Raw genomic sequence first — 18,671 nt, 5'->3', positions numbered from 1 at the left:
TCCTGCCCACCAAGGCAGGCTTGTTCTTTTCTTTAAGACAAACCAAAAAACGGAACCCTCCTACACTGTTGGTGTGAATGTAAACTGGTGCAGCCACTGTGGAGGACAGTATGGAGGTTCCTTAAAAAACTAAAGATAGACTTACCATATGATCCAGCAACCCCACTCCTAAGCATATGTCCAGAGAAAACTATAATTCAAAAAGGCACATGCACCCACTGTTCACAGCAGCTCTGTTTACAATAGCCATGGCATGGAAGCAACCTAAATGTCCATTGATAGATGAATGGATAAAGAAGGTGTGATATATACATTCAATGGAATATTACTCAGCCATAAAAAAGAATGAAATAATGCCATTTGCAGCAACATGGATAGACCTAGAGGTTATCATGCTGAATGAAGTCTGACCGAGAAAGACAAATATCATATGATCTCATTTATATGTGGAATCTTTAAAAAATGATACAAATTCTGTTTACAAACCAAAAACAGACTCATGGACATAGAAAACAAACCATGGTTGCCAAAGGGGAAAGGTGGGGAGGGATAAATTAGGCATTGGAGATTAGCAGATACACATTACTATATATGAAATAGATAAGCAACAAGGACCTGCTGTATAACACAGGGAACTATATTCAATTTATTGTAATAACATATAATGGAAAAGAATCTTAAAAAATATGTATGTATGTATAGGTATAACTGAATCACTTTGCTATACACCTGAAACCAACATTGTAAATCAACTACACTTCAATAAAAAAAAATTTCATTAAAGATATCTTTAAAAAGACAAACCAAGACACCTCTCTGCTAAGAGACCTCCCCTCAGCCCTGCCTGGGTCAGCTGCAGCTTTCTGCACACAACCCTATCGCCCAGGTGCTGTGCACATCCCTCCAGCCTAAAGTTATCTAACAGGTCCCTCTGAGGTTGGGGCTCGTGGTATGAACTGTGAGTTCTGCTGGCCAGCTGACAGACGTGCTCCCACACGTGTCAGAGGCCATGTGGGGGTGCACGTCTGTGTGCCAGTGACTGTGAACACAGACGTGAGCAGGATGGTGTCCACCTGGTAGGGACTAGTATAGCTGTCCTGGTTGTCTGTAGCTGACACCTACTGTGATGGGTTAGTGCCTGATTGTACCAGTTGTTAAGTATTTTGAGTACCTTCCATAGACTTGGGCCATCCACTTGAGCGGATGAGCACGTGTCTATGCGAGAGTACCCAGGTTTCTGATGACAATCCACCTGACGCTGGGCCCCATCTTGATTTAGCTATCGCTTTCAGACGTCCATGTCTCTGTTCCTCCCCATTAGGGGCAACTAGCATGAGTCAATTGTCCTGTTTTTATTATATTCTTTTAGAATAATAGCCTTGGGGGATGTGGTGACTCCCAGCTGGAAACCAACTGACAGAATCAAATTTATTCACTCATTCAATGTCCCTGAGACCATGAAAGCAGGAGAGGTTCTACTTAGCTGCACCGGAAAGATTATCACTTCCCATGGGCAGGAGGATGGACAAGGTGACTTCTCAAGGTCAGAGCATCCGTTTCAATGTGACTTTCTCTACCAATGAACATGGATGAGTCAGTTAAAGCCTTACTCTATACCATGCTTGGAACTAAGCTTGGAATGTTCACAAAGATCAGGAAATGGAAAGGTCAAAGGCGGAAGGAGAGGTGCAGAGAGGAGGGGCAGGAAAGAGCGGAGGGGGTTCCAGGAGACAGGGCACAGACATTGTGACTGCCAGTTCTCTTTAGCAACCGCCCTCATGACATAAGCGCCTCCCGAAGGCCCCACCTCCTAATACCATCATCTCTGGGGGTGGGATTTTAACACATGAATTCTGGGAAGACACACATGTTCAGACCACAGAGGCTATTTCCACCTTTGGCTATTGTGAACTGTGCTGCTATGGATATGCACATACATACATATGTTTAAGCACCTGTTTTCAACTCTTAGATACAGACCTAGGAGTGAAATTGCTGTTATATGATATTTCTATGTTTAACTTTAAGAGGAACTGCCCAACCATTTTCCACGGTGGCTGAACCATTTTACATTCCCTCCAGCCATGTACGAAGGTTCCAGTTTCTCCACACCTCACCAGCACCTTTTATTTTCCATTATTTTTTTATTGCCACCATCCTAATGGGCGTGAAGCAGCACTGCTTTGAGGTTTGGATTTGCATTTCCCTGATGACTAATCACGTTGAGCATCTTTTCGTCTGCTTGTCGGCTGTTTGTGTATCTTCTCTGAAGGAAGGTCCCTTAAATTCCTCTGCTCATTTTAAAATTGGGCTGTCTGTCTTTTTGTTATTGAGTTGTAAGAGTTCTTTCTGTGTTTTAGGTACTAGACCCTAATCAGATATATGATTTGCAAATACTTTCTCTCATTCTGTAAGTTACCTTGTCAGCTTTCTTGGCAATGCCCTTTGATGTACAGCGATCTTTAATTTTGATGAAATCTAGTTTCTCCATTTTCTCTTTTGTTTCCTGGGCTTTTGGTGCCATATCTAAGAATCCACTGCCAAATCCCAGATCATGAGGATTCACCTCTACATTTCCTTTTAAGAGTTTTATGGTGTTAGCTCCTAGATTTAGGTTGTTAATCAAATTTGAGTTAATTTTTGTATACGGTGTGAAGTAGGAGTCCAACTTCATTCTTCTGTATGTGCAAATCCAGTTGTCCCAGGACTATTTATTGAAGAGGTTGTTTGTTCCTGCACTGAATGGTCTTGGTATTCTTGTCAAAATGGCCATAGGTGTATGGATTTAACCCCCCAAAATCTTTTAAACACATTTGTGCTGGATAGAAAGATTCTAGGAACAACATCCTCTATGTGTGTCTGTTTGATGAAGCTCTTTCATGTGCCTACAAATTGCTAAGCCCGGCAAAGAATAAGAGCAGTCCTTGCCTTTGGGGCCCCCAAATCTGGTAGTGATGGAATCAGTCACACACAGAGATCATCCCAATCACCTGTGGAAGTATTATGGTGGAGGTGAACATTGCGCACTGCGAGATCCTAGGAGATAAGCACTCAGCTCAGCGTGGGGGTTCAGGAAATCTTCCACGTAGAGTGGGTACCTGAACAGAATCTCAAAGGAAGAGTAAAAGTCCAATAACAAAAGGTGTGAATGGCAACGGAAAAAACAAGAACCGATGTGCATGAGCATCATTCGGCCAGATGACTCAGATCCCAGAGGGATCTTCACTTGAGGTCTACACAGAGCAAGTGAACCAGATGCTTACCCTTGTAGACAGTGTGGGGCTCCCTCACTGCCCTGGGCTGCTCTCCTACCAACACTGCCACACGTGCCCATTCCTTCCGGTCTCTTTGCCCTGTGCGCTGGAGTCTGACCCACAGAATTGAAGTTGATCGCCACTGGTCCCGCCTCCATGATTTCTGTCTTGGGCTTCAAAGGAACCTCCAAGCTGAGTCCTAAAGCAAGAGCACAGGCACCCTGCACAATTCTCAGGATCCTAATTAAGCCCCAGATGACAAAGACTCCCCATCTCTCAGGCGGATAAGCTGCATAAAGGGGGCTGCCCTCTGCCCTCCTCAACAGCCCAGCACAGGACGTGTAACCTCCATTCCCCAAAGCACATCCCGCAGGCTCTGGGCCGCTCACCACGCACCCGGGGCTGGGCGCAGCACTCAGGCCTCAAGCCCAGCAGTCAAGGGGTGCCTGCACTGGGACCCTGGGGGAGACCATCCACTGATGGGTCACAGAGTCCTCTAAAGATTATTTCAGGGTGTGGGTCCCACTCACCCCCTCACCCCAGCCCCTCTTACTGGATCACTAGGAATTTGGTCTTTTGGGAAAGGCAGAGCATCAGTGCTTGGAAGACCTTAGGGGTAGCTTGTCCTGGTGTACGAGACCCAGGGAGTCCACAGATGGACTTCAGGGGTCTGTGAATTTCTGAACGTGCAGACAGACATAATTCTGTACACTTTTCAGGAGGAAAAGTCCGTAGCTTTCAACAGAACTCAAAAAGGTCCATGACTCACAAGGTTGAGAAGCACTGGTTCGCTCTGAGCATGACAGGCGACTGGTTAGTGGTGGAGCAGCCACCGAACCCCCATGACCCCGAGGCACTATTCCTAGTACCTACAGTGATGACAGCAGTGACATCAGAAGGAGGCATTTGGGCAGGAAGCCCGCCATACTCCTGGGCTCTTGTGCTTCCCGAGGTTTATTATATCCTGACAGACACAGATTTCACACCTTAATACTTAAAAGGCACAGTGAGGTCAATGGAGGTGGCAGCTTGGGACCAGAGGCCCTGCCCTTACAAGACCCCACCTCGTGGAGGACTGCAGGGGAAAGTATCTCTGGTCACACCCTTACCATAAGACTGATCAGAAAGCTGACAAGAGGGCTGAATTCTGCTGGCCAAAGCTCTACTTCCAACTTCAGAAAATCTGAGACCTCCCACCTTCCCTCCACCCCCCAAAACAAGCCCACAAAACCTGTGCCCAGACCCATTGTGAGGTATGATTTAAATTCTGTCTCCAGGAGTCTATATGCCCACCTTTCTAGTTATTTGATTAAATGCCTCCCCCTCCAGGAAGCCTTCCTTGCTTAGCTTCTCCATTCCATCATTTCTCAGCACTGCCGCACTGGGCTGCCCTTCCCTGATTTGTATGAGTGTGTGGCTTTGCATACTTGTCCATTTCTCCTATCAGGCTAAGATCACCTCCAGAGCAGCCTCCATGCTCTGCTCTGCCTCTTGGCTCCCCGAAAGGCTTGTGCACATGTTCTGGGTGGGGCACATCATAATCAGGGGTTGGGCAATTGGGAGAGATTGACACATTGACAGGATCGCACCTCTGACATTACTCCAGGGCAGTTTATTGAATACACAGCAGAAATTCAGAGTTCTTCACTTAAGCAAAGGAGGAACTGGGTGTTGCCATTCTTAGAAACATTTACAACAAGAGCTAGGACTTCTGGACTGGGCGGTACCACCAGAGACAGATTAAATTCCCTTCACTGAACACAGCTTCTGGCAACAGGAATTGAGAATCAGAAGCTTCTACAGGACACAGTCCCAGAGAGAGGCCCAAAGAGAAACCACATACCCACTAACAGAAAGGCAACCTAAGTCAGCTACCCTCATCAGAAGAACCATGAATCTGACATTCCCTTTGTTAAAGAGGCGCGAGTGTGCCATGGGAAGCACACAGACCCTGGAGTCGGCCCTACCTGGGCTCAACTCCTGACCCTGGCACACAGTGAGTGATGGGGGCAAGCTCTGCAGCCTCTCAGAGGCTGGAGCTTCTCATCTGTCCCAAGGATGCTGATTGCATCCACTTTGCAGGATTGGGTGAGAATTAGAGGCAATGGAAACAGGGAGCCTGGCATGTAATGGGTGCTTAACACAGAGGAGCAGCTATCACCTCTTGGTTGCACATCTCCGGGTTCACCGGAAGTAAGCCTGTGCACCACTGCTGACTCCACCGCAGCACAGAACGAAACTACCCCGACCCCCCTGCCCCACCCCTCCTTCTCCCTGTCCTCCCTCCTCTTCTCTCTCTCCAGGGATGATCACAGCTTCCCAGGGCCAAGGAGGTAATTACAGCCTGTGCCCCAAAGCCTCCTACCAGCTGAAGGCAGCAGGGGAGAGGGGCAGTCACAAAGTCCGCACGGGACCAGAGGAAATGGGGAGGTGATGGCGCCAATCAGAACTTGACAGGGAGACAAGCCATGGTGTGTGCAGGTGGCCGAGCGGTCCCAGGACTCGGAGGGAGGGTGGGCGTGGCAGACATCTTCAGGCAGGGCGGCAGCAGGAGCGTCTCTTCTCCCAGGTGCTGAGGTGAGTGGGGACTTGGGGCTTACGGAGCGGCTTTCCTGGCCGGGCCGGTGACTGGGGCGCTTTCGCCTTGGGAGTCCTCGGGGTCTCCCGCTCGTGCTCCTTTGGCCCTGGTCTGCCCGCCTCGGGTACTGCCGGAGCTGCCCACCGTGGCGCTGGCCCCGAGGTTGGCGCTCGCCGAGGAGCCAGGGTGGTAGCCAAAGCCGCTGGTACTGCTGCTGCTGACAGCTGGGGAGGGAGAGCCAAGAACAGGGGAAGGAGGGGAGCAGTGTCAGTCAGTGAGCCACCCGCCTCATCCCACAGCAGCCCTCAGCAGTCAAGAAACACCACAAAGGTGGACCGAGACCCAGTTACATGGTCGGCTCTGTGAGATGAGGACCACACAGGACAGACACGGTCTCTGCCCTCCTAGAGATTCTAAAGCCATCTGGCTCCCAAGTCCAAGATGACGATGGGCCCAGGAGAAAAACAGGAAAGAAATGGTGTGTGCATGACCTCAGGCACTGCTTCCCTGGGACAAAAGGCAAATGGGCTTCCTTTGAAGTCAGAGAACCTTCACAAGACAGTGCCAGAAGCTTCTGAATGGGTGGAGACAATGAGTGGAGGTGGCATCACCTTTTCCTAGGGTCCCCAGCTTTCCCATCTAGCTGGGATCCCCAACCCAACCTGCTTCCAGGCATACTCACAGATGCTCACAGAGGAAGGATTCTCACCAGACATCCTGTAATTCCAAAAGTTAGAGAAAGATAAATCCACAGGGAAGTGTCTAGATTCTGCTAAATATTATGGGCTTCTGCTTTTATATGCCTATCATTTGAATTCTCCTTCCAACAATCCACAAGATGGAGATTATAATCCCCATTTTATGGATGAGCTAATAGAGGCACAGAGACCAGGACCATACAGCTGGCATATGGCAAAGCCAGTCATGAAACTGAGATCCATCTGACCCCACTGGCTCTTTTCACTCCACTACCCAACCTCCTGTGCTTCATGGTTCGTGTCTGACCTCCCCTTGTAGGAAGTTGCAACTGAGCTCAACAGTCAAAGCATCCCTTCCGTGTTCATGTCACCAGCACTGCTGTCTTTCACTTTTTTGCCTCCCAAATGGCCCCTCAGCCCATTGGAGAGCCACCTACAGCCCATTCTCCCTTGGCACCCAGCATTCCCCTTCCCCTACCCCCTCACCAGCACTCCTCGCCCTCCAGCAGCTTGCGATAGGTGGCGATCTCCATGTCCAGGGCCAGCTTCAGGCTCATGAGCTCCTGGTACTCCTTCAGCAGCCGGGCCATCTCCTCCTTGCCCTGGAGCAGGGCGGCCTCCAGCTCATCCAGCTTGGCCCGGGCATCCTTCAGGGCATTGTCCCCCCGCTGCTCGGCGTTGGCGATGGCTGTCTCCAGGTTGGAACACTAAAAAGCAAAGAATGAGGAGATCATCGGAACATAAAATAATTTTTAGATCTTATAGGTTAGGTAGCAGAATCCCCATGGAGGGCCCCATTGGAGGCCACCAATGACTGTAGGTTCCAAGTCTGCCAGGTCCTGGAGAACCACACTGAGATCCCAGCCAGGACGCCTCCAAGGATCAGACAGCACGGTGAGGCACCACTATGGTTGGATTCCTGCCTGTAGGGCATCTTGCAGAGGGGACACCTCCTAATCATTAGCACCAAGAGTGAGTGGCTCTGGACTGTTCCAGCACTCTGCATGGACGGTCTGTCTAAATGCTCCTCAGGTCTGGTCTAACGAGTAAGGGAGGTTTCCCTTAGAGCAGGAGGTTAAGGGTCTGAAATTATACCCACAACCTCAGACAGAGCCTTTGGGTTCTAACGAGCATCTAGCAGCACTGGGATGGCAAGTACCAACCAGATGGCAAGTAAGACAGGACCCCCTAGGTGGAAAGGCAATGCTCCACAGCGCAGGGCAGGGGACCCAAGACAGCTGCATCTGCGGGCTTGCTCACTGGCCACCAGGACCAGGAGGGCAGGAACTTAACGTGGTCCCAGACGGACGCCCCACACCCTGCACATATGTTGAGTGTCCAGTGGGAGAAGGAGGCGTGGGGCCCAACCTCAGAGGGGCACAACTGAAGGGGACGTGGGGCAGGTTGGTTGCACCCAAAGTCTGAGAAAGATGGAAAAAAGAAAGAGGAAGTCTGAAGCCTAACCCTGGCTCTGTTAATAACCAGCTGGGGACCCTGGGCAAGTCCCTTTCCTTCTCCAGCCCAGTTTCCTAATCTAAACAGTCAGAGTCAGATGAAATAAGCTTGAGGCCCCCCCAGTTCTGAGCAGGGTGCCAGCTCCGACCGCAGGGGTGGGGAAGAGGGGCTGTGGGTGGCCCAGGGGTTCCCAAGCCAGGAGGGGGAGATTTGCTTTTTGCTAAGGGAGGGCTCCAGTTTCTCCATCACAGAGAGTGAAACAGAGCCTCGGTGGTCTCCGCGGGGTGGCTGCGCACCTGCTTCTTCACATTTGCTATCTCACACCGGATCCTCTGGATGAGCCGGTTCAGCTCCGACATCTCGTTCTTGGTGTGTTTGAGGTCATCACCATGCCAACCGGCTGCCTGCTGCAGCTGCTGGATCTGGTTTCCCAGAAACAGGAAGTGGGTGAGGAGACAGGTGTTCCTCCCACTCCCACCCACCCGAGGCAGGGGAAGGGTCCTGATCAAATACTTCCACCAGCGGAACGAGCCGGGGAGGTGGCCCTGGAGCAGGTCATGGAGCCAGGATCTGGGCATCCTTCCAGCTGTTTGGTGCTGATTCTGCCCAAGAAACCCACCTGTCTCTCTATGTAGAACCTATTTTCTGGGCCTACCCTCCTTTCTCATCTCCCTGCCTACAGTCTTTCCTACGGTGGATCAAGGGAAGAAGCAACTCACATTTATTGAACACTTCTGAAAACATTAGAAGAATTCTGACTCGCTCGACTGATTTAACACCTCTTCACAGAGGCATATTTTAAAGACCAGGTTCTGCTCCAAGTACTGGAGAGACAGCAGTGGGCAAGATAGATGAGGTCTCTGGGCCCATGAAATTTCCATCCTCCTGTAGCTCTTTCTTGGAGGGTCCAGGCCAAGGACCTCATGTACCCTAGAGGGATTGTCGGCTCAGGACTTATAGCTCAGATCTTCCCCTCTCCCTGGACCAGTCCTCCAGAGGAGAGGGGATAACACAGCCATAGACAGGGGACCAAGGAAGCTGTGATCCTTGCTGTTGGTGGGATTTAATGGCCATGTCAAGGAAGGTGTGAGGAGCAGAGCAGGTGTGAAGAGCAGAGCAGGTGTGAAGCCCTGGAGAGTGCCCACATAAAGGGTCTGCTCAGTGACAGCCCAGAAGTGTTTTACTTCAATGGGTAACTCCTGTTCCCCAGAAGACTCCTAGAATTCCATTTTTCCCTCTTGGAAGTCCTCCCATGCTGGTCAGAGGAAAGCTCACAGCATCCTTGTCTTCACTCCCTGCCCCACCCCAGGTCACAGCCTTTCGCCTCCATATTTGGTACTCTCCTTCTGCCCATGGTGACATGACCCATTCCCTGTTTTACAGCAGGAACACCTCCCTTTTTTCCTCCATTGGAAGATTGCCTGTCCCTTCTGTTGGAAATGCCCATCTGTACCAGTTTTATGATTTATCTTTGATACCAGTCTCTGCCAAGAATCCTTTTTGAGCAGAATGTCGTTAAAGCATTGATTATAACCCTTCTTTCATTCAACACATCTACTTAGGGATCTCTCACACTCACTGGTGGAGGAGTCCTGTCCCAGGAAAGGAGGGCTGGTGGAGGAGGGAGACCCACCCGGTGCCCACCTTGGTCTGGTACAGCGCCTCGGCCTCGGCCTTGCTCTTCAGGGCGATCTCCTCGTATTGGGCGCGGACCTCGGTGATGATGCTGTCCAGGTCTAGGTCCCGGTTGTTGTCCATGGACAGGATGACGGAGGTCTCACTGGTGTGAGTCTGGATCTGGCCCATCTCCTGAGTTGAGAGGTGAGGACAGAGTCAAGGTCTCCCCACCTCCTTTCTCTGCCCCTCAGTCTTCTGGGCCTGTGACCACAGGCAGAATTGGCCAAAGCTGGAGATCTGTCTGTCAGAGCTGAGGAAGAGGCTCACACGGCAGGATACACCCCAAATGGGCAGCAGGCCGTGGGACGCATTGCCTACAATTCACGGAATCAAGAATCTGTGCTTTAGCAGGATGTCATGGTTCATTCTTTCCTGCCTGCGGGCAAGGTCATTAACGTGGCCCCGAGAGGATTGTCTCCTGTGTGTATGGCCTCTGGGGGCCAGAACCCTACACTCCCATGGTCTCCTAGTGCACAATTTTGCACGCTACCATCAAACCATCTTTCATTCTCTTTATCCTAAACCCCTCCTGCTGGCATCTCCCTGGAAGAGCCAGGTGAAGCCCTCAGATGGAAAGGGCAGGGTGTGGGAGGGGTAGGAGTGTCCTCACCGCATCGTACAGGCACTTGAGGAACTTGATATCTTTGTCCAGAGAGTCCACTTTGGCCTGAAGCTCCATCTTGGCTGTGTAGGCTGCATCTGCATCCTGCCAAGAGGCACCCAGAACCATCAGTCAATACAATCCTCATCCCATCAGCTTGCCTGCCCCTGCTCCCAAAGCTATCTGATTTCCTAATTTTTGCACACAGAAGGAAGCATGTTGATGAATACAATCCCTCAATACTGCTTTTCTCTTAGATTCACTGCATCTTTGGGAATAGGGAAAGAAGACCAGCTCTTCCTCTGTTACACCTAGAGAAAACAAAGCTCAGAGAGGTAGAGTGAGTTTCCTCAAGTCACACAGGAAGGTCAAGCTGGACCAGAGTCTCCTGATTCCCAGACCAGAATTCTCTCCTGTCTGTCACTATCCATTTCCTGGGTGTGTGTCCTGCCTTTCCAACTTCTAGAGGCCGAAATATGACTCCCTCCCCTTTTACGTACCAGCCCCTCCCCAGGAGACGGGGGCTGGAGTCCTGAGCAGGGCTGGTTAGGATGGGGGTACAAGAGAGACCGAAACCCATAGGCTCTTTTCTCCCTTACCTTCTTGAGCACCACAAACTCATTCTCAGCTGCTGTGCGCCGATTAATCTCCACCTCGTACCTGTCGGCAAGGAGAGAAGATAGCAGAGGCCTCTGCCCCTTCGGCCAAGTGACCACCTCTTCCCCCTGGCCAGGCAAGTGCTCGAGATTCAGGGTCTCGCAGGACCTCCTGGAGGTGAGCACTGCAGAGGCCGTTGATGGCCATCCTCTGTCCCTGACTTGCCTCATTTCCATCCCACTCTCTGGATCCTAGGACAACATGCAAATGCCTCAAACTGGCCACTGAACCAATCAGTGGATCAACAAGCATAGAACTCCCTCCTATCACCCAGATAGGAAGTCCTCTCCAGACAGGTGGGGTCCTTCTCCCGCAGCCAGAGGGGGGCTGTGAGCCCCTGACCCTGGTGCTCGCTCCCCTCCCAATAAGCGGCACAGAGATTGAGTGAGTGCAGGAGCCCTGGGACCATGACCCATGACCTTTGGTGGTCCCCGCTCACCTCTTCTTGTAGTCCTCCACCACGTCCCGCACGTTCCCCAGCTCCGAGTCCAGCCTCACCCTGTCCCCGGACAGCGCCTCCAGCTGCTTCCGCAGGTTGCCGATGTAGCGCTCGAGGATGGGCTCCAGGTGGTTCTTGCAGTTGCTCAGGTCCAGCTGCTGCAGCAGCGCCCACTTGGTCTCCAGCACCTGGTTCTGCTGCTCCAGGAACCGCACCTGGTACCACAGTGGATGATGCCGTGTCCTGTGGACAAACACCACTACCTCCCCAGGTAATACAGATTTTTCTAAAGTTGTTGGCTCCAGTCCTGACTCTCTACTCACGGAATTCCAGGCAAACTAGATCCTTTACAAGTGCTCATTCCATAACTTTTTGGACAAAACCAATCACTGAAAACTCACTGAAGACTGAGACTCCACACATTCTTCTCTTGCCTGACCCAGAGATACTTCCTAAGTCTCAGCTAGGTGTTTCTTCTGCACCATGAGCCCTTCCCTCTGAATAGTGCTGATTCTGTCAGCCTTTCATCTTCTTTAAAGAGCTAGAGATGCATGCAGCTGCCCTCCGGAGTTCCATGGCTTCTTTCTCAAGGTAGGGCTACCCTTTGGCCAATTTCCCATCCTTCACTGTAAAATCCCCAAAGAAAGCAACACATTCACTTCTTCCTCTGTGCTACCCAGCTCACAGTTCTGTTCTTCCTGTTCTGATCAGGGAGCCCTTCCTGAGGTCCAGCATCAACCTTTCCACCCACAGTGCCCTGGGCACTCCCAGGCAGCAAGGAATCACTCACATCTCACCAGACCGTCTTATCCTTCTGTGAGACCCACCTTGTCAATGAAGGAGGCAAACTTGTTGTTCAGTGCCTTGATCTGCTCCCGCTCCTGCGCCCGCACTTTCTGGATCTCGGGGTCCAGCTCCACGTTGAGCGGGGCCAGGAGGCTCTTGTTGACGGTGACCTGGTGGATGCCCCCAGGTGGGCACATGGATGAGCACACAGGCCCCAGGACCACACTGCCAAACATGCTGCCAGCAAAGCCCCTGGCCTGGCCCTCTCCGTACCCAGAGCCAAGCCCGAAGCTGTAACCTCCAGTCCAAACACCGCCACCAGCCACGCTGAGGGAACTACACTGATTCCCTTTGAGACCATAGAAGCTTCGACTGCCAAAGCCAGCCCCTGCTCCTTTGCCAGCTGCACGGTAAGAAGGCGCACTGCCCACCGCCTTCCTCAGCACCACTGCCGAGCGCCCACTGAAGCCACCCTTGTCGCCACGAGACTTGATGCTCAGTTGCTGGCTCATGGTGGCAAAGATGGAGTTGATGGAATTGGAGAAATACAGTCACCAATGGAGAGAGAACGCTCGATGGGGCGCCCGGAGCGCCGCTTCCTTTTATCCCGTCCATCCCTGGACGCCGGAAAGGGCGTCCCTCCACTATCTCCTTGCCTCCTGCTGAAGGGCCCGGGGCCGTGGGCCATTTGTGGAATGCAGCTCTCCAAGCCCTATGCAGCAACAAAGTGCTTTGACGGCGAGCAGGATGTGCTGCCCTTGCAGACCGGAGCGGTCTAATCAGGCATTTATCTGCGCTCCTAATTAGGGGCCTGGAGAGTTATCCCCTTCAGAGATCGCCTACTTTTATTTTTCCAGGGCTGCGTCTTTCTTGCTTATCTATTAGCAAGAAGCAGGGGAAATGCCTGCCTTTGTCCAAAGAGGGCTTATCAGAAAACCCCAGCTCTCCTCCCCGGAGAACCCAGCTCCCTAGTATCTGGTCTGGTTGAGGAACTGGGGTGTTAGCGCTGGAGAAGAGGAGACTCAGAAAGGACACAATGGCTGTCTTCAAAGATCTAGATCCAAGAAGGAAGTTCCAGGGTTCATTGACTGGGTCTGTAAAGACTACAGCTGCCTAGCAATGGAACAGAGCCAAGGGAGAGGGTGGAATGGCCACATGGGGTCTGCATGCCCCCCCAGCAGGGGACCATCGGGGCTTTCTGTACTGGGCAGGACCTGGGTGGCCGTCACCTTGACATTGCTTTGTCAATGGTGAGAAACTTTTCAGGCAGCCACCACTCTCTGCAGCTGACTTTTTTCTCCTGGACGAGGTTATCTGCCCCTTCCAAGGAGGTCGGGCCATGCAGCGTTCCCAGGAGCTGGGACGTTGACTCTCCCGGGGGAGAACATCTCCCCCCAGCTCCCTAGGGAAACACTCTAAGCCCAGGAACCAAGGTACAGGAGCCCCTAAGTCTCACTTCTGGGTTCAGGGTGGCTGTTCTGTCACTTTCTTGACCGCTTTAGGAAGCCACTTAGTTTGGGGACAGGCAAAACAAGTCCTTTAGCTCAGATCGTCCTGGTGAGGTGAAATGTTAAAAAATCATTTCAAAAACAGACATCTGCTTGTTCTGACCACTCTGGGTAACTAAATTCGGGAGGTTTGACCCACTGGACTGGCCAATGATAGTAGACAACCTTTCCCCTCCTGGGAGGGGAGGAGGGGGCCGTGAGCTGGGCAGAGGGGATGAGCGTTTGCCTGGAAACTGCATCTGAGGGTTTCCTGTCCAGTGTTCTCCCTACAGCCCCAGAGGCAGCAAGAAAACTCCTCCAGGGGCCATGTCTCCCAGCCTTCCCAGCAAGGCCTACTGTAGGGCAGGCGAGGGTGTAAACTGAAGTGGTTTCTTACGGTTTTCTAAGCCAGATCACAAGTGCTATTGAATGAATGTCAGCAAACGATGAAAACCCTTGACGACAGTGACTAACATCAGGTCCCAGCCTCCAAGGAGCCTGCAGAGCAGTGAGCAGAATCTACACAAAGAACTCAATCCCAGGTCTAAGCTGTAGACTAACAGATGATTGTTGGGAACAAAGGATCAGAGGTGTGCTGAGGAGGAGAGGCTAACTCTGATGGGGTTTTAGGGACATCCAGAAGGCTTATCCCCCAACGACACTCATGGCAGGGGCTGGCGGGCTAGGCGCTCTCCGGCAGCGGGGGGTGAAGTATGACTTGCAGTCATGGTAGCAATGGTGGCAGCGCCAGTATCCACTGTGACAGTAGTGACAGTGGCAACAAAGAGTCAGCTTTGATTGCTCATGTCGGGTGTGCCAGGCCTTGTGCTGAGCACTGCCGGGATTTCTAATTTAGTCCTCTTGTCACTAATGTCACTTTACAGTTGAAGAAACTGAGGCTGAGAGGCATTAAGGAGCTTGCCCAAGCTCACTCGGCTAGCAAATCGGAGCTGGGACTGGAAAGCCAGTGTGTCTGGCTTCAAAGTCCACATCCCTAACCATCACCATGTCGTTCATTCTGTGATGGAGGTAAGAGTTACGGCCATGGATGCAAAGACTGTCTGATGCAGGAGGCAGGCGCGGCAGTCACGGGCTGAGTCCCTGTGCTCACGTTTCCATCTGTTGTTGAGATGAGCTGATGACAGGAGGAGGAGAGGAAGTTGCCTCTGAACTGGGGACTTATGTAAAGTGGTTGCTCTAGACAAAACAGCAGTCGGGTTCAGAGAGAAAGGCAGTCAAAACGGGGATGGGCAGAGGGAGAAAAACTCACTTGGATGGGGGGCTATTTTAGTCTAGAATCCCCAGTAGCTGGGCCTTCACTGAGGGGCCCCAAAGGGGAAATCCGCATGGTTCTGCTGATCGGAGTCTCCTGGACCAAGTCTGCACCTCGCTGCCTGGCTGAGTGTGAGCCCCAGTCTGCTAGGGGAGCCAGACCCCTTAGCAGGGACATCCGCAGAAGAGCATTTACAGGTAAGGCATGAGGCTGGATCTTCCAGGCTGGAGAAGACTTAGAGTAAATAGAAAGCAGAGTGTCAGGTGCCCAGGAAAAGCTACAGAAGGAGCTGAGCCCATCCGTCCTGGGGAGAGCCAGGGCCAGGGCTGGGGGTCCTGGTGCTCTTTGACCTCAGTCTGTGAGCACTCAGTGAATGCCTTGGTGTGTCTGGCCCTGCACTGGGCTGGCCAGTAAGGGTCTAGTGATGGTGATGATGGTGATGGCTGTGGTGGTGGTGGCGGTGACACTGAAGCAAGAAGAGGAGACTGAGGGGGATTTCCAGACAGCAGTGTGACCATGACCAACACAGATACCCCTCCTAGAGCATTTAATTGCAGAAAATTGCCTTTGGCCTGCACAGTAGGATCTCTGACAGTTCCAGTCTTCACGGTGTTAGCTACCCTTTAATTAGTCATCACACTCCACACCCCGGTCATTGAGTTCATTGGACTAATGAGTGTTCCAAGGCTTGAAGAGATAGGTTCACTCAATAAGTAGAAAATTGAGCGCTACTACGTGAATTGCTCTATGCTAGACATGGAGAGAGAAACATCTAAGACACTCCCCTTCTTCCTAAAATGTTGAAATCGAACCAGAGGAGGCAAAATATAAGTATGTGAAAGTTGTTTTGCTGTTGTTATTGCTACGATTTAACTCTATGTGCTTAAATGAATGACTCAGACAAGCTGTTACTGAAATTCTGATTTTATTTAAAAATCAGAATAAAATACACTGGGCTCTCTGAGGTAGGGGTTGGGAAGTGGAGGGTGGGCCAGATTGGACAGGTACACAGAGCATCCCAGAGGTGGTGAGCAGCCCAGGTGGACTGGAGGGGAAGATTTGACTTGGAGAGCAGAGGTTGACGGGAGAAAGATGGTGGAGTGGGCCAAGACAGTGGCCTCCCTGCAGACACTGCGGAATCACGTGAGGGTCCTCCAGGGAAGAAACTTCACAGAGCCTGTGCTCTAGATGAAAGAGCAGGCTCTGTGTTGCATGAGGAGAACTGTGGGGGAGGCAGGTACCTGAGGGAGCCCCGAGCTACCTGAGCCCCTGTGCACCATAATCTCCCGCCATCTTGGTTAAGGATTTCCATGGAGGCAAAGAGTCCCACTCTGCACACCACACTGGAGGTAAATAAAAAGCAGTACCATGGATAATGCCAAATGAACATAACTGACGTCACGTCTGCTTAGTTTGAGAACGGATACCAAAGTCTTTTCTCTCTAGTCCATTGGTCTTCTGACTCTTCCTGGACACAGTCAAGGGAACCAGCATTCTGTAGATCAAGGTCATTAATGGACAGAAGTTTGAAGGATTCTTGAAGGAAGCTTGAAGGGTACTAAGACTTGGGGGTAAATCATGGCACTTTAGAAAGGGAAAGGACCCGAAACCTGAGTTGTCTGATTTCCCTTTGACAATGAGCTCAGAGCAGAAACCTCATACTCTCAGCCTGTCTGAACCAGTTTGAAAGGAGCCTGTTTTTCCATCCTTGTCAAAAGTTAGCTAGCCTAAACAAGAGATTTCACCTGCTCTTCCCCCCTCTCTCTATGAAATTCTCTGAGTCCTGGGTTATCCAGTTCAACAGCAGGTGGGACATGCACCTGAAATCTGAGGCCAAGACACATGGCTGGGGGCACAGCGGGTGGGAGAGGATGTGCAGAGACTGAAGCAGAAAGTTCAGTGTTTGTAAGAAGGGAGAGGGGCAGCCTGGGCACAGAAGGTGAGGGCAAGCACCCCAGACCAAGAGCAGCTAAAGACTGTTTTGTAGGGTGACCAACTAGCCTACTTTGCCTGGGACTGAGGGGTTTTCCAAGATATGAGACTTTCCAGGCTACAAGCTGGACAGTTCTGGAGAACCTGGATGGCTGATCACGTTAACATCACCCACCATACTGCAGAGTAGAAAGTCCCAAATTCTCCAGTAGCTTATGGGCGTCGCTGAAGTAACATCGCTCCAAGTAAAACTTAAATACTCAAGCCATTCCCTGGTCTCTCTCCATCCCTACTAGTCATTTCCTCCCATCCCCAACACACGTGTGAACACGAACTCTCCAGATTATTAAGAAAACAGGGAGCCGGATGCCATCCATCAGATTCACTTCCACTCTCATTTATTCAAGTCCCGCTCTGTTACAAGGCGCCACGCTGGGTGAAAACGCAGAAGGGCAGTCAGCATGGTCAAAATTTCCACTTCTTGGTGCCACGTCAGTGTAGAAGACATTGTGTAATAAGCCTCTATTTATTAAAACTTAGCAGGGGATATTTAGTGACTGGAAACCTAACGATGGTTCCCTTATCACCACTGGCCTCAAAGAACTTTCTACTGGCCCTTCACGGCACGTGTCCGCAAGCCCCATCTCTGAGTCTCGGGCCTTCCCCACGTTCTCCCCTCAGCATCAGCATCTCTTCCTTTCTCCCTGCTGCGGTCCAGCTCCTGAAGGGCCTGACCAGCCTGCCCTCCTCAAGAGACAAACGTCAGCACAGTTTAGCCAAGTGGCTGCAGGGCCCTTACACAGCGCCTTTGTGCCAGTTACAAAAAGGCGCCTCTTCTGGGCAGATGCAGCCCTTTGCCGGGGTGTACAGCTGGATTTCAGCACCCATCTGCCCCCTTGCCAGGCCCTGGTGCTGCTCACAACCTTGCCTGAATCATGACATAGAGGTGAACTGGAGCCGGTAACCAGATTCCCCCTCCTCCCAAGGCGAGGGTCATCAGAGTCCTGGCTCCCTGCATCCCCACCCCGCCACCCAGCTCTCGCTGCTTCTCCAGGCCTGAGCTCTGTCTTCCAGTCCCAAGTCTTTTCCTCTCTGAGCCCCTGGGGGACAGTGATGGTCCCTGGCTCCCACCGCTGCCCACTGCAGGCTCTGTCCTCTGGGAGCTCGGCCCAGCCCAGCTTCCCTCTGCCTTTGGGATCTGCAGACTAGCTTTCCACATCCCCAGCCTACGTGTCTTTTGCCTTCAGCACCCCTGGGTGTGCCTCACTAAGCTTCTCATTCTCAGTTCTCACCCTGTCTTCCTACTCTGGTTCCTAAGCCTTTGAGGACCAGACAGACCCCCAGCCCTTCCGTACTCTAGTTCTCTTTCTCTCCTTTTTGAGAGAGAAAAGCTCTCTGGAGTCTTTACAACTCCACCCCACCCCCTGCTTAGTCATCGGCGGGAGCTTCCTCAGCTCAAAGGCACAGAGGTATGTGGAGGCAAGCCCCGTCTTGCTCTGGGAAGGACACGTTTGCTTCAATTTGCTCTTTTCAAAATACCACCAACCCCTATGCCCTTATTATGTCCTCCATCTCCTAACCTCAGACCCCCACCCCTACCCCAGCCGCTTCTGGAAGAAGTTTGTAAGGCATTTTCTGATCCCCAAACCCCTTTATCAAGTGACTCTTTTTTTGGAAGGAGAACAAGGAGGCTGAGGGAAATGCCTTAATCTTTTGATCATGGCTATGAAGTCTCATGCTTGATCTGCCTCTTCCTTTGCCCATTTCCAAAGCAAACAAGAGGGCTGCGCAGCGGGCGGTAATTAAGCCAGTCATCACTAATGGCATGCCCTGC

At 51.6% G+C, this 18,671-nt stretch overlaps 1 protein-coding gene across 2 annotated transcripts; it reads right to left on the bottom strand.

Moving 5' to 3' along the window:
- Positions 1–4,846: 4,846 nt before the first annotated feature.
- LOC102525527 (keratin, type II cytoskeletal 74) lies at positions 4,847–12,776 on the bottom strand. 2 transcript variants are annotated; one of them, XM_015238146.3, is made up of 9 exons: positions 12,187–12,767; positions 11,360–11,574; positions 10,863–10,923; positions 10,273–10,368; positions 9,630–9,794; positions 8,282–8,407; positions 7,017–7,237; positions 6,515–6,549; positions 4,847–6,056 (listed from the first exon to the last, which is right to left on the bottom strand). In XM_015238146.3, exons 1-9 carry the CDS (start codon positions 12,655–12,657, stop codon positions 5,851–5,853), a joined length of 1,596 nt encoding a protein of 531 aa, XP_015093632.3. In that variant the 5' UTR covers positions 12,658–12,767; the 3' UTR covers positions 4,847–5,850. The 2 variants fall into 2 exon arrangements, with proteins under 2 accessions (XP_015093632.3, XP_072828854.1); XM_072972753.1 differs by lacking the exon at positions 8,282–8,407 and having other exon boundaries at positions 12,187–12,776.
- Positions 12,777–18,671: the final 5,895 nt, after the last annotated feature.

This window comes from Vicugna pacos, chromosome 12, assembly GCF_048564905.1.
Source record: "Vicugna pacos chromosome 12, VicPac4, whole genome shotgun sequence".
Taxonomy (NCBI): domain Eukaryota; kingdom Metazoa; phylum Chordata; class Mammalia; order Artiodactyla; family Camelidae; genus Vicugna; species Vicugna pacos.
The sequence above is the reverse complement of the archived record's forward strand: the minus strand, read 5'-3'. Positions and strand labels throughout refer to the sequence as shown.